Consider the following 14287-nt stretch of genomic DNA (forward strand, 5'->3'; position numbering starts at 1 on the left):
TGTGGGATAATAACAGATCTTGGGTGGGGTAATATTGCACCCAAGAGAACTTGCGGAGGTGTCTTTCAAGGGCATGAGAGGGAAAATGAAATATTAGTTTCCTGTTGTCCCACATGTGTTTGGGCAGTTGGCCGAACGTGTTAGACACCTTTCTGATGCAAGGCTTAACCTGGTCATCTAGAGATGAATTATCCAGTGCAGTTGACTCTAGATGGCAGAACTTGTGCACAACTTTGAACTTGGTGTTAGCTGCTGAAATCTCTGGTGTCGCCAACGTGCCTTGTGCCATAATCATTGTCTTCTTCAGACCGACGGCTAGTCCAAGCTAGCTGAACGCTGCGCCTGGAGCTCCTCTTCACTACGTGCGATGAGCGCTGCGTCACTGGCAAAAAGACGCTCTCTCATCTGCAGGCGTTTAACTTCGCCTTTTGCTCTCAGACGTGCAATGAGGAAGGGTTTCCAGCTGATCTGGTATGAAGATGGACACCTTTTATACTAGAGGAGAGAGAGTTTGACAAAGCAGCAGAGAGGACTATACTGAAGAGTGTTGGTGCCAAAACACAGCCCTGTTTGACACCACTATGGATTCCAAAGCTGCCAGACTGACCACTGTCATACTGGACTGCAGCCTGCATGGAAGGCTTGAACCAGACTGAGGAGGACTAGCGGGGCCAGTTCTCTTGAGCAGTTGAAAAGCCTCCTTCTGTTCAGCAGGACAAAGCCCTTTGTGAGCTCCAGGAAGGCCACAGAAACAGGTTTTCTTCTTCTTGATGCTTCTTGCAGTGGCTTAGTGCGAAGTTTGTGCTGATGGTAGATCATTTAACTCCTTGCCTGTAACCTGGGGTGACAATCTCTTCAGCTTCCCCTTTCCCACCCACCCCCGCCAGCTTGGAGCCAAACCCTGGCAGTGTCGATGCTGAGGGGTGTGAGCCCCACACCAGGCTTCCTGCCATGCCCATGCTACCTCTCGCCAGGCAGCCGTGAAGACTCATCGGCAGCGCCTAGAGATGTGGCTGGCAGGTAGCCGTGCTGAGACAGAAAGGGACCCAGGCAACCTGGCACTCCAGCTACCTGTCTCCTCTGGCCTGAATCTCACCCTCCTCCATGCACCATCCCTAGACAATGGGGCAGCTCAGATGCATGGCGAGTTTCATGCAAATGCCAAACCATGAGCAACAGACAGAATTAAGCAGGCTAGAGATGTACAGTTTCTCCTGGGGGCAGATTCACATGGACAGAGAGGGGAGGGCACCAGGGTGTAAGATCCTGAGACAGCATCTCCTCCAGCCTCCTGCGCACCAGTGAATAAGCAGCCAGGACTGGCATGGCAGGAGAATGGACAGGGGTCTGAGCCTGCAGGGGTTTTCTGTGCCCCATTGCACCCTGTGAATGTCCACATGCAGGCATGGCCACAGCCCAGCTCTCCCTGGTGCTCCCTTCTGTGATGCTGCCTGCAGTCTAGGACAGGACTGAGAGCCCAGATGCCTGGGTTCTGTCCCGGCTCGGGGGGAGGGGGGCAGGACTGAGGGCCCGGACGCCTGGGTTCTGTACCGGCTCGGGGGGGGGGGCAGGACTGAGAGCCCGGATGCCTGGGTTCTGGCCCGGCTCGGGGGCGGGGGCAGGACTGAGAGCCTGGATGCCTGGGTTCTGTCCTGGCTCGGGTGGGGGGGGGGCAGGACGGAGAGCCCCGACGCCTAGGTTCTGTCCCGGCTCGGGGGGAGGAGGCAGGACTGAAAGCCCAGACGCCTGGGTTCTGTCCCAGCTGGGGGGGGGCAGGACTGAGAGCCCGGACGCTTGGGTTCTGTCCCGGCTCGGGGGGGGGGGGGGGGCAGGACTGAGAGCCCGGACGCCTGGGTTCTGTCCCGGCTCGGGGGCGGGGGCAGGACTGAGAGCCCGGACGCCTGGGTTCTGTCCCGGCTCGGGGTGGTGGTGGGGGGACAGGACTGAGAGCCCGGACGCCTGGGTTTTGTCCCGGCTCGGGGGGGGGGGGGGGGCGGGAGCAGGACTGAGAGCTCGGACGCTTGGGTTCTGTCCCGGCTCGGGGGCGGGGGCAGGACTGAGAGCCCGGACGCCTAAGTTCTGTCCCGGCTCGAGGGGGGAGGGGGGGCCGGACTGAGAGCCCGGACGCCTGGGTTCTGTCCCGGCTCGGGGAGGTGGGGAGGGGCAGGACTGAGAGCCCGGACGCCTGGGTTCTGTCCCGGCTCGGGGGGCGGGGGCAGGACTGAGAGCCCGGACGCCTGGGTTCTGTCCCGGCTCGGGGGGGGGCAGGACTGAGAGCCCGGACGCCTGGGTTCTGTCCCGGCTCGGGGAGGTGGGGGGGGGGGCAGGACTGAGAGCCCGGACGCCTGGGTTCTGTCCCGGCTCGGGGGGGGGGGAGGTGGGGGGAGCAGGACTGAGAGCCCGGACGCCTCGGTTCTGTCTCGGCTCGGGGGGAGGACTGAGAGCCCGGACGCCTGGGTTCTGTCCCGGCTCGAGGGGAGGACTGAGAGCCCGGACGCCTGGGTTCTGTCCCGGCTCGGGGGGGGTGGGGGGGCAGGACTGAGAGCCCGGACGCCTGGGTTCTGTCCCGGCTGGGGGGGGGGGGCAGGACTGAGAGCCCGGACGCCTGGGTTCTGTCCCGGCTCGGGGGGTGGGGGTGGGGGTGGGGGGGCAGGACTGAGAGCCCGGACGCCTGGGTTTTGTCCCGGCTCGGGGGGGTGGGGGGAGCAGGACTGAGAGCCCGGACGCCTGGGTTCTGTCCCGGCTCGGGGGGGTGGGGGGAGCAGGACTGAGAGCCCGGACGCCTGGGTTCTGTCCCGGCTCGGGGGGGTGGGGGGGAGCAGGACTGAGAGCCCGGACGCCTGGGTTCTGTCCCAGCTGGGGGGGGGGGGGGCAGGACTGAGAGCCCGGACGCCTGGGTTCTGTCCCGGCTCGGCGGGGTGAGGGGAGCAGGACTGAGAGCCCGGACGCCTGGGTTCTGTCCCAGCTCGGGGGAGGGGGCAGGACTGAGAGCCCGGACGCCTGGGTTCTGTCCCGGCTCGGGGGGAGGGCAGGACTGAGAGCCCGGACGCCTGGGTTCTGTCCCGGCTCGGGGGCGGGGGCAGGACTGAGAGCCCGGACGCCTGGGTTCTGTCCCGGCTCGGGGGGAGGGCAGGACTGAGAGCCCGGACGCCTGGGTTCTGTCCCGGCTCGGGGGGCGGGGGCAGGACTGAGAGCCCGGACGCCTGGGTTCTGTCCCGGCTCGGGGGGGGGCAGGACTGAGAGCCCGGACGCCTGGGTTCTGTCCCGGCTCGGGGAGGTGGGGGGGGGGCAGGACTGAGAGCCCGGACGCCTGGGTTCTGTCCCGGCTCGGGGGGTGGGGTGGGGGGAGCAGGACTGAGAGCCCGGACGCCTCGGTTCTGTCTCGGCTCGGGGGGAGGACTGAGAGCCCGGACGCCTGGGTTCTGTCCCGGCTCGAGGGGAGGACTGAGAGCCCGGACGCCTGGGTTCTGTCCCGGCTCGGGGAGGTGGGGAGGGGCAGGACTGAGAGCCCGGACGCCTGGGTTCTGTCCCGGCTCGGGGGGCGGGGGCAGGACTGAGAGCCCGGACGCCTGGGTTCTGTCCCGGCTCGGGGGGGGGCAGGACTGAGAGCCCGGACGCCTGGGTTCTGTCCCGGCTCGGGGAGGTGGGGGGGGGGGGCAGGACTGAGAGCCCGGACGCCTGGGTTCTGTCCCGGCTCGGGGGGGGGGGGAGGTGGGGGGAGCAGGACTGAGAGCCCGGACGCCTGGGTTTTGTCCCGGCTCGGGGGGGGGGGGGCGGGAGCAGGACTGAGAGCTCGGACGCTTGGGTTCTGTCCCGGCTCGGGGGCGGGGGCAGGACTGAGAGCCCGGACGCCTAAGTTCTGTCCCGGCTCGAGGGGGGGGGGGGGGCCGGACTGAGAGCCCGGACGCCTGGGTTCTGTCCCGGCTCGGGGAGGTGGGGAGGGGCAGGACTGAGAGCCCGGACGCCTGGGTTCTGTCCCGGCTCGGGGGGCGGGGGCAGGACTGAGAGCCCGGACGCCTGGGTTCTGTCCCGGCTCGGGGGGGGGCAGGACTGAGAGCCCGGACGCCTGGGTTCTGTCCCGGCTCGGGGAGGTGGGGGGGGGGGCAGGACTGAGAGCCCGGACGCCTGGGTTCTGTCCCGGCTCGGGGGGGGGGGGGAGGTGGGGGGAGCAGGACTGAGAGCCCGGACGCCTCGGTTCTGTCTCGGCTCGGGGGGAGGACTGAGAGCCCGGACGCCTGGGTTCTGTCCCGGCTCGAGGGGAGGACTGAGAGCCCGGACGCCTGGGTTCTGTCCCGGCTCGGGGAGGTGGGGGGGGGGCAGGACTGAGAGCCCGGACGCCTGGGTTCTGTCCCGGCTGGGGGGGGGCAGGACTGAGAGCCCGGACGCCTGGGTTCTGTCCCGGCTCGGGGGGTGGGGGTGGGGGGGCAGGACTGAGAGCCCGGACGCCTGGGTTTTGTCCCGGCTCGGGGGGGTGGGGGGAGCAGGACTGAGAGCCCGGACGCCTGGGTTCTGTCCCGGCTCGGGGGGGTGGGGGGAGCAGGACTGAGAGCCCGGACGCCTGGGTTCTGTCCCGGCTCGGGGGGGTGGGGGGAGCAGGACTGAGAGCCCGGACGCCTGGGTTCTGTCCCAGCTGGGGGGGGGGGGGCAGGACTGAGAGCCCGGACGCCTGGGTTCTGTCCCGGCTCGGCGGGGTGAGGGGAGCAGGACTGAGAGCCCGGACGCCTGGGTTCTGTCCCAGCTCGGGGGAGGGGGCAGGACTGAGAGCCCGGACGCCTGGGTTCTGTCCCGGCTCGGGGGGAGGGCAGGACTGAGAGCCCGGACGCCTGGGTTCTGTCCCGGCTCGGGGGCGGGGGCAGGACTGAGAGCCCGGACGCCTGGGTTCTGTCCCGGCTCGGGGGGAGGGCAGGACTGAGAGCCCGGACGCCTGGGTTCTGTCCCGGCTCGGGGGGCGGGGGCAGGACTGAGAGCCCGGACGCCTGGGTTCTGTCCCGGCTCGGGGGGGGGCAGGACTGAGAGCCCGGACGCCTGGGTTCTGTCCCGGCTCGGGGAGGTGGGGGGGGGGCAGGACTGAGAGCCCGGACGCCTGGGTTCTGTCCCGGCTCGGGGGGTGGGGTGGGGGGAGCAGGACTGAGAGCCCGGACGCCTCGGTTCTGTCTCGGCTCGGGGGGAGGACTGAGAGCCCGGACGCCTGGGTTCTGTCCCGGCTCGAGGGGAGGACTGAGAGCCCGGACGCCTGGGTTCTGTCCCGGCTCGGGGAGGTGGGGGGGGCAGGACTGAGAGCCCGGACGCCTGGGTTCTGTCCCGGCTGGGGGGGGGGGGGCAGGACTGAGAGCCCGGACGCCTGGGTTCTGTCCCGGCTCGGGGGGGGGGGGCAGGACTGAGAGCCCGGACGCCTGGGTTTTGTCCCGGCTCGGGGGCGGGGGCAGGACTGAGAGCCCGGACGCCTGGGTTCTGTCCCGGCTCGGGGGGGGGGGCAGGACTGAGAGCCCGGACGCCTGGGTTCTGTCCCGGCTCGGGGAGGTCGGGGGGGGGCAGGACTGAGAGCCCGGACGCCTGGGTTCTGTCCCGGCTCGGGGAGGTGGGGGAGGGGGCAGGACTGAGAGCCCGGACGCCTGGGTTCTGTCCCGGCTCGGGGGGGGGGGGCGGGTGGGGGGAGCAGGACTGAGAGGCCGGACGCCTGGGTTCTGTCCCGGCTGGGGGGGGGCAGGACTGAGAGCCCGGACGCCTGGGTTCTGTCCCGGCTCGGGAGCGGGGGCAGGACTGAGAGCCCGGACGCCTGGGTTCTGTCCCAGCTGGGGGGGGGTGGCAGGACTGAGAGCCCGGACGCTTGGGTTCTGTCCCGGCTCGGGGGGCAGTGGGTGGGGCAGGACTGAGAGCCCGGACGCCTGGGTTCTGTCCCGGCTCGGGGGCGGGGGCAGGACTGAGAGCCCGGACGCCTGGGTTCTGTCCCAGCTCGGGGGCAGGACTGAGAGCCCGGACGCCTGGGTTCTGTCCCGGCTGGGGGGGGGGGCAGGACTGAGAGCCCAGACGCCTGGGTTCTGTCCCAGCTCGGGGGGGGGGGGCAGGACTGAGAGCCCGGACGCCTGGGTTCTGTCCCGGCTCGGGGGCGGGGGCAGGACTGAGAGCCCGGACGCCTGTGTTCTGTCCTGGCTCGCGACGGCGGGTGGGGAGGCAGGACTGAGAGCTTGGACGCCTGGGTTCTGTCCCGGCTCGGGGAGGTGGGGGGGGGCAGGACTGAGAGCCCGGACGCCTGGGTTCTGTCCCGGCTCGGGGGGGGGGGCAGGTGGGGGGAGCAGGACTGAGAGGCCGGACGCCTGGGTTCTGTCCCGGCTCGGGGGGAGGACTGAAAGCCCGGACGCCTGCGTTCTGTCCCGGCTCGGGGGGGGGGGGGGGGGGGACAGGACTGAGAGCCCGGACGCCTGGGTTTTGTCCCGGCTCGGGGGGGGGGGGGCGGGAGCAGGACTGAGAGCTCGGACGCTTGGGTTCTGTCCCGGCTCGGGGGCGGGGGCAGGACTGAGAGCCCGGACGCCTGGGTTCTGTCCCGGCTCGGGGGGCGGGGGCAGGACTGAGAGCCCGGACGCCTGGGTTCTGTCCCGGCTCGGGGGGCGGGGGCAGGACTGAGAGCCCGGACGCCTGGGTTCTGTCCCGGCTCGGGGGCGGGGGCAGGACTGAGAGCCCGGACGCCTGGGTTCTGTCCCGGCTCGGGGGGGGGGCCAGGACTGAGAGCCCGGACGCCTGGGTTCTGTCCCGGCTAGGCGGGGGCGGGGGGGCAGGACTGAGAGCCCGGACGCCTGGGTTCTGTCCCGGCTCGGGGGGGTGGGGGGGCAGGACTGAGAGTCCGGACGCCTGGGTTCTGTCCCGGCTGGGGGGGGGGGGCAGGACTGAGAGCCCGGACGCCTGGGTTCTGTCCCGGCTGGGGGGGGGGGGCAGGATTGAGAGCCCGGACGCCTGGGTTCTGTCCCAGCTCGGGGGGGGGGGCAGGACTGAGAGCCCGGACGCCTGGGTTCTGTCCCGGCTCGACGGGGGGGGCAGGACTGAGAGCCCGGACGCCTGGGTTCTGTCCCGGCTCGGGGAGGGGTGGGGGGGGCAGGACTGAGAGCCCGGACGCCTGGGTTCTGTGCCGGCTCGCGGGGGGCCAGGACTGAGAGCCCGGACGCCTGGGTTCTGTCCCGGCTCGGGGGGAGGGCAGGACTGAGAGCCCGGACGCCTGGGTTTTGTCCCGGCTCGGGGGGGGGGGGCGGGAGCAGGACTGAGAGCTCGGACGCTTGGGTTCTGTCCCGGCTCGGGGAGGTGGGGGGGGGGGCAGGACTGAGAGCCCGGACGCCTGGGTTCTGTCCCGGCTCGGGGGGCGGGGGCAGGACTGAGAGCCCGGACGCCTGGGTTCTGTCCCGGCTCGGGGGCGGGGGCAGGACTGAGAGCCCGGACGCCTGGGTTCTGTCCCGGCTCGGGGGGGGGGGCCAGGACTGAGAGCCCGGACGCCTGGGTTCTGTCCCGGCTCGGCGGGGGGGGGGGGCAGGACTGAGAGCCCGGACGCCTGGGTTCTGTCCCGGCTCGGGGGGGTGGGGGGGCAGGACTGAGAGTCCGGACGCCTGGGTTCTGTCCCGGCTCGGGGGGGGGGGCAGGACTGAGAGCCCGGACGCCTGGGTTCTGTCCCAGCTCGGGGGGGGGGGGCAGGACTGAGAGCCCGGACGCCTGGGTTCTGTCCCGGCTCGGGGGGCGGGGGCAGGACTGAGAGCCCGGACGCCTGGGTTCTGTCCCGGCTCGGGGGGGGGGCAGGACTGAGAGCCCGGACGCCTGGGTTCTGTCCCGGCTCGGGGGGCGGGGGCAGGACTGAGAGCCCGGACGCCTGGGTTCTGTCCCGGCTCGGGGGGGGGCAGGGCTGAGAGCCCGGACGCCTGGGTTCTGTCCCGGCTCGGGGAGGTGGGGGGGGCAGGACTGAGAGCCCGGACGCCTGGGTTCTGTTCCGGCTCGGGGGGGGGGGGAGCAGGACTGAGAGCCCGGACGCCTGGGTTCTGTCTCGGCTCGGGGGGAGGACTGAGAGCCCGGACGCCTGGGTTCTGTCCCGGCTCGGGGAGGTGGGGGGGGGGCAGGACTGAGAGCCCGGACGCCTGGGTTCTGTCCCGGCTGGGGGGGGGGGGGCAGGACTGAGAGCCCGGACGCCTGGGTTCTGTCCCGGCTCGGGGGCGGGGGCAGGACTGAGAGCCCGGACGCCTGGGTTCTGTCCCGGCTCGGGGGGGTGGGGGGGCAGGACTGAGAGTCCGGACGCCTGGGTTCTGTCCCGGCTCGGGGGGGGGCAGGACTGAGAGCCCGGACGCCTGGGTTCTGTCCCAGCTCGGGGGGCGGGGGCAGGACTGAGAGCCCGGACGCCTGGGTTCTGTCCCGGCTCGCGGGGGGCCAGGACTGAGAGCCCGGACGCCTGGGTTCTGTCCCGGCTCGGCGCGGGAGGGGGCAGGACTGAGAGCCCGGACGCCTGGGTTCTGTCCCACCTGCTCACAGCCTCTGTGGAGGCGGGGCCCCGCCCTCGGTCTTGGCCGCGATTGGCTGGGCGCTCAGCCTATCAGAGGGCTCCGGAAGTGACGGAGGTGTTGTGCCCTCTGTATGCAGGCGCGCGGGATGGCGGCTCCGCCTCTGCTGGTAGCGGGGCGGTTGGGGGCAGTGGGGGAGGGGCTCAGGGTGAGGGAAGGGGGGGCACTCTGAGGGGGAGGGAAGGGAATGGGGCACTGGGGGGAGGGGCTCAGGGTGAGGAAAGGGGGGGCACTCAGGGGGAGGGAAGGGAATGGGGCACTGGGGGAGGGGCTCAGGGTGAGGGAAGGGGGGGCACTCTGAGGGGGAGGGAAGGGAATGGGGCACTGGGGGGAGGGGCTCAGGGTGAGGAAAGGGGGGGCACTCTGAGGGGGAGGGAAGGGAATGGGGCACTGGGGGAGGGGCTCAGGGTGAGGGAAGGGGGGGCACTCTGAGGGGGAGGGAAGGGAATGGGGCACTGGGGAAGGGGCTCAGGGTGAGGAAAGGGGGGCACTCTGAGGGGGAGGGAAGGGAATGGGGCACTGGGGAAGGGGCTCAGGGTGAGGAAAGGGGGGCACTCTGAGGGGGAGGGAAGGGAATGGGGCACTGGGGGGAGGGGCTCAGGGTGAGGAAAGGGGGGGCACTCTGAGGGGGAGGGAAGGGAATGGGGCACTGGGTAAGGGGCTCAGGGTGAGGAAAGGGGGGGCACTCTGAAGGGGAGGGAAGGGAATGGGGCACTGGGGGGAGGGGCTCAGGGTGAGGAAAGGGGGGGCACTCTGAGGGGAAGGGAAGGGAATGGGGCACTCTGGGGCAAGGTAACTGACAGTTCTTGCTTTGCAGCAGCGTCTCCGGGAGGCCGTGGCAGTGCTGGGTGGGGGCAGCCTTCTCTGCGCCTCGTACCTGGTAGCCGCAGGTGAGGAGCGGTTCTATGCCGAGCGTCTGATGCCGGGGCTGCAGTGGCTGCTGGGGCCCGAGACCGCCCACGTGCTCGCCATCCGCCTGCTCAGCCTGGGGGTCCTGCCCCGCGTGGCCCAGCGCGACTCGCCCATGCTGGTGCGTCCCCTCCCACAGGCTGCCTGGGACACGATCTGCCCCATCTGCATGGGCTGCGCCCACCGGGCAGCAACCCTGACACTTGGTGGGTGGGATATGGGGGGCACTTCCACAAGTGGGGCGTGCACCTGGTCCCGGAACCAACCCCACATCGGAGCTGGTGAGATGCCCCAGTGGCTCTGGGGGAAGGTGATGTCCCTGGGAGTTGAGCTGCCCCTGCTATACCAGCTGCACCCTCGGGGGCTGGGGCTGGAGCCAGTCTCCATGGGGGAGGGGGCTGGCTGTTGTGGGGCTCTGCCCGCTCTGGGCAGGGCCCTGGCAGCGTGTGGGAAGCCGGGCTAGACCAAGTGAGAGAGGGACCCATGTTCTCCTGTGGGCTGTGTGGGCTGCTCTCAAGACTGGCCCTCAGCTGGGCCCCGGGCCAGTCACTGTGTGCTGTGGGGGTGATCATGAGGGCTTGCTTGCTCTCCCAGGAGGTGTGCGTCCTGGGACGGAGGTTCCGGAACCCGGTAGGCCTGGCAGCCGGCTTTGACAAGCACGGGGAAGCTGTGGATGGGCTCTCCAAGCTGGGATTTGGCTTTGTGGAAGTGGGGAGTGTCACCCCACAGCCTCAGGAAGGGAACCCCAAACCTCGGGTCTTTCGGCTGCCAGAGGACCAGGCTGTCATTAACAGGTAGGCGGGGGTCAGAGGCTGCTGTTATGGGGGGAGGGAGGGAATCTCATGTTTGCTGGGGTGTGTGTGTGTGGGGAGGGGGCGTTTTCTCCCTTCCCCACCTCTATTGACCTGCAAAAGAGCCGATGAGGCGAGAGCCGAGGCTGGGAGGGGATTGGGAGTTAGGCAAGCTGGTGGGCCTTGGCTGTGGATGAGGTGGGAGGTGCAGGTGACCTGTGAGGTCAGTGAGTGAAGGCATCTGTTTCCATCCTGTATCTCTTGCTGGGCTGAACTCTGGAGGGCTCGGAGCTGGAGCTTCCCCTCTAGGTAAGTGTCTTGTAGAGATTCCAGCCCCGCTCTATGCTGCTTGCTGACACCTCTCCTTGTTCCCTTGCAGATACGGCTTTAACAGCCATGGACATGCCGCCGTGGAGCATAGGCTTCGGGCCCGGCAGGAAGTGCAGCTCCAGCTCACCAAAGGTAAAGCTCCTTGCTATCGTGAAGATCCTTAACCAGCTTACAAGAGAGAGTGCTGTAGCAGTCAGTTGTTAGCCCGTGGAACTCACTGTCACAAGATAGCACTGAGGCCAAGAGTGTGATGAGATTCAGAAGAGGATTGATGTTGGGATAATGAGGAAGGCAATAAGAGTGGTGGCTGCCCCTGCTTCAGGTCATGAGCCAACAGGCCACGGCTCAGGAGAGCTTTGCCATTTCATAGCAGGCTACTCCGCAACTGCTCATCCTGAGAGTCCCACTCCTTCAGTACTGACCACTACTGCCTGCTTTTGGAGGGGGATGGGGACCCTCGCTAGCCCCGTGTGGGTGTGTGACCTGCTACAGCAATTCCTGCATTCCTCAGCAGGGGGTGGGCGCTGGGAACCCTGTGCCTCAGGGGTGGGGTAGTGCTGTGGGCCTGGTGAGTGCAGGGAAGCCTCTGCCATTGGTCTGGCACCAGCATGACCACCCTCTGCTTGCCGTGGCGTTGGCATCAGTGCAGAGCAGCGGCCAGCGTTTGGACTCTGTCTAATCTGGCCCAGCACAGCCGCATCCCCGGCCTGGGCCCGGTGCATCCTGGGGTTGGTCCAGCAGCAGCTAGTGGAGCACATACTTCCAGCCATGGTGCCGTCTCTGGGGTGGCCTGGTTGGGGTTACGGACAGGTGGTAAGGCCGGCCCTCCTGCCTCTCTGAGTGGGACGCGTGTGTTCCAGCTGGGATGCCCCTCGGAATAAACCTGGGTAAGAACAAGGGCTCGGCCGATGCTGCGGCAGATTACGTGGATGGAGTCCGGATGCTGGGCCCGCTGGCCGACTACCTGGTGGTGAACGTGTCCAGTCCAAACACGCCGGGGCTGCGGGACCTGCAGGGCAAAGCCGAGCTGCGCCGCCTGCTGGCCAAGGTGGGTAACTGTCCCAGGCCAGCCTGTGGCACCTTCCCCTGGTGTCTTTTGGTGCTGGGTGCTCCCCTTGCTGCTCCGGCTGGTGCTGTCTAGCTGCTAGCTCTTTCGCAGGGCTTGTCTGAGCTGGAGGTGGCTGTTTTCTGGGACTGGGGGATGGGAGTGGAGCTCTGCAGAGCAGCAAATGGGCAGGAAGCTGGGACTCAATGGGGGGCTGGGTGTCTCACTTTGGAAGGCATGGGGAGCTGTACTGTGGCCCCAAGGAGAGGATTCATGCCAGGCGCCACCCCCCACAAACCAGCTGCTGTGAGCTGGCCATACTCTCCTCGTTGCTGAGCCTTAGGCAGCAGCATTGTTTGTGTGTCTGCCCTGCCCCTATTCCGGCTGTGCCTTTGGGATTGTTCTGGGGAGGCCCCTGCTCCCCAGAGACCTTCCTGTGCTGCTCTGATCTACCCCCTCCTTTTCCTCTCTGGGCTCTGGCCTTGCCACCCCACCTGGCTCATCAGGCCTTCGTAACACCAGGGCAGGGGGCAGGCTGCAGAGTGACTGCTGGGGCTCTGTGGGTGTCTCCCTTGGCATGTCCCTCACTGCAGCATCTCCTGGCCTTGGTGTCATCCCTGCAGGTGCTGGAGGAGAGGGATGCCCTGAGGTGTGAGTGCAAGCCAGCCGTGCTGGTGAAGATTGCCCCTGACCTGACTGCCCAGGACAAGCAGGACATAGCCAGTGTGGTGACAGAGGTAGGGGGCAGGTCCCTCTGGGGAGGCTCCGCTGTGCCAGTACAGGCCTCACAGTACCCAAGGGAGGAGGGCAGACGGGGGAGCCCAGGGGAGAGTGAAGGGAAGGGGGGAAGTGGTAGCCCCAGGGAGGTCTGGAGCATGGGGGAGGCACTAGGGGAAAGGGGCTGGGACAGGCAAAGTGCAGGCTGAGCAAGGGGAGAGCGTCCCAGCTAGGAGCTCCAGCTTGGGGCACGGAGCAGAATGCAGTCAAATGGCTTTGGCCAGAGAGTGGGAGATCAATGGGGCTGTGTGTCAATCCTGACCAGCTGCACCCAGGGGCAGGCCCTCCCCAGCCCCCGCCAGGAGCTGCTGGCTCTAACTGCCGGGGATGGCTGCTGCGCCAGGCTGCTTGAGCAGCCAGTCGCCAGCAGGCTTCTGCTGCTCGCTCCATGCTAGCTCTGGTGCGCGGAGCTCTGCTGCCATCATGTGCCCTTGGTGTCTCAGCTAGGTGTGGATGGGCTGGTCGTCACCAACACCACCACCAGCCGTCCCAGCAGCCTGCGGGGCACCCTGCGCACAGAGCCTGGCGGCCTCAGCGGGCGGCCCCTGCGAGCACTCTCCACTCAGACGGTCAGCGAGATGTACGCCCTCACCCAAGGTAACGCGGTGCTGCCACCCCACCAGGCAGAGCTGTGCCAGGCGCTCCGCCCACCCCAGGCCAGGTGCTCCATCCGCCTCTAATGCCCCTCCTTGCTCCTAGGGAAGGTGCCCATCATCGGCGTGGGCGGGGTGAGCAGCGGGCAGGATGCACTGGAGAAGATCAGGGCTGGGGCCTCCCTGGTGCAGATGTACACGGCGCTCACCTACCAGGGGCCCCCTGTGGTGGGGGTGGTGAAACGGGAACTAGAGGTGCTGCTGAGGTGAGTGAGGGGCTGGGCTGGACTGCTCCCCAGCGGTGCTCTATGTACAAGGGTGTGGGCCCCCATCACACCCATGGTTCCGTGCCTCAGTGTTCCCAGTGCTGTGGGAGCTGCTGGGTCTGAAGGGCCTCAGGCCGACAAGCACCAGGCCTGGTGAGGGCTCTCACTGGCTGCTGCCATGGCCAATGTCCTGCAGGTCCCATGCCTTGGGATGCTGTGCAGCTGTGACTCATGGGTCCAGCGGGCTTGTGCTGCAAGCAGAGCTATTCTCTGTGCTGGGGTTAGGGCAGGACAGAGACCAGAGCACAGGGAGGACCTGTTCCTGGGCTGAGGGGCGGGTGCTTGAGACTGGGCATTGTGGAAGTGCTCACAGCTGTTTGTTCTTGGCTTAGGGAGCAGGGGTTTCAGAGCGTCACAGAAGCTGTTGGAGCAGATCATCGGTGCTGACGGGCGTGTGGTGCTGTGGATGGGGTTCTCTGTGCTGCCTTTGGATGCCCCAGCCTGAAGAAGCTGCAGTGCCCTGGGAGCAGTGATTGGCACCTCTTGGGTGTGAGCCAATCTGGAGTCTTTGGACTGAGTCATCCCCTGTGCAGAACATGGGAGGGGTCTAGTGATGTACAGAGACCGCTGAGCGGGGTCATGGGGTCATGGCGAGCTCGTGGTCTGTACCAGTGCTGCCCTGGGCATGTGGGGAAGTCTCCCAGCTGCCCTGTTTGGAGGGACCTGAGCAAGGTCTGGGCAGAGGAGCTCTTCCCAGATCTGCTGAACAGTGCTGGTAGTGGGACTGCTGACCCCTGCCAGTCCTGAGCAGCTGCAGCTCGGGGTCCCTGCCCTACGAAGCTGTGATGCATGCACTGGTGGCACGAGGCCTGGCACACTGCTGGAGTGGTGCCAAGTCCCTGCACCCCTTTTCCAATGGAGAAGCTCTTCACGATTTGCCTGCGAAGGGACTCGCCTCCCGTCCCCCTTCCCCCCCCACATGTGGGTGCACAAGGCCTTGACCCTGACGCAGCCCTGGCCATGCTGTTCATGGAGCCAGCTGGGTCAGGCA

General features: G+C 68.1%; 1 protein-coding gene across 3 annotated transcripts; it reads left to right on the forward strand.

The window, feature by feature from the left end:
- Positions 1 to 8510: 8510 nt before the first annotated feature.
- Positions 8511 to 13783, forward strand: DHODH (dihydroorotate dehydrogenase (quinone)). 3 transcript variants are annotated; one of them, XM_050922927.1, is made up of 9 exons: positions 8513 to 8673; positions 9343 to 9555; positions 10029 to 10228; positions 10605 to 10687; positions 11416 to 11603; positions 12224 to 12337; positions 12821 to 12974; positions 13077 to 13236; positions 13629 to 13783. In XM_050922927.1, exons 1-9 carry the CDS (start codon positions 8599 to 8601, stop codon positions 13681 to 13683), a joined length of 1242 nt encoding a protein of 413 aa, XP_050778884.1. In that variant the 5' UTR covers positions 8513 to 8598; the 3' UTR covers positions 13684 to 13783. The 3 variants fall into 3 exon arrangements, with proteins under 3 accessions (XP_050778886.1, XP_050778884.1, XP_050778885.1); XM_050922928.1 differs by having other exon boundaries at positions 8514 to 8634; XM_050922929.1 differs by lacking the exon at positions 13629 to 13783 and having other exon boundaries at positions 8511 to 8673; positions 12825 to 12974; positions 13077 to 13201.
- The last annotated feature ends 504 nt before the right edge of the window (positions 13784 to 14287 follow it).

The sequence above is a fragment of the Gopherus flavomarginatus genome, chromosome 14 (genome assembly GCF_025201925.1).
Source record: "Gopherus flavomarginatus isolate rGopFla2 chromosome 14, rGopFla2.mat.asm, whole genome shotgun sequence".
Taxonomy (NCBI): Eukaryota; Metazoa; Chordata; order Testudines; family Testudinidae; genus Gopherus; species Gopherus flavomarginatus.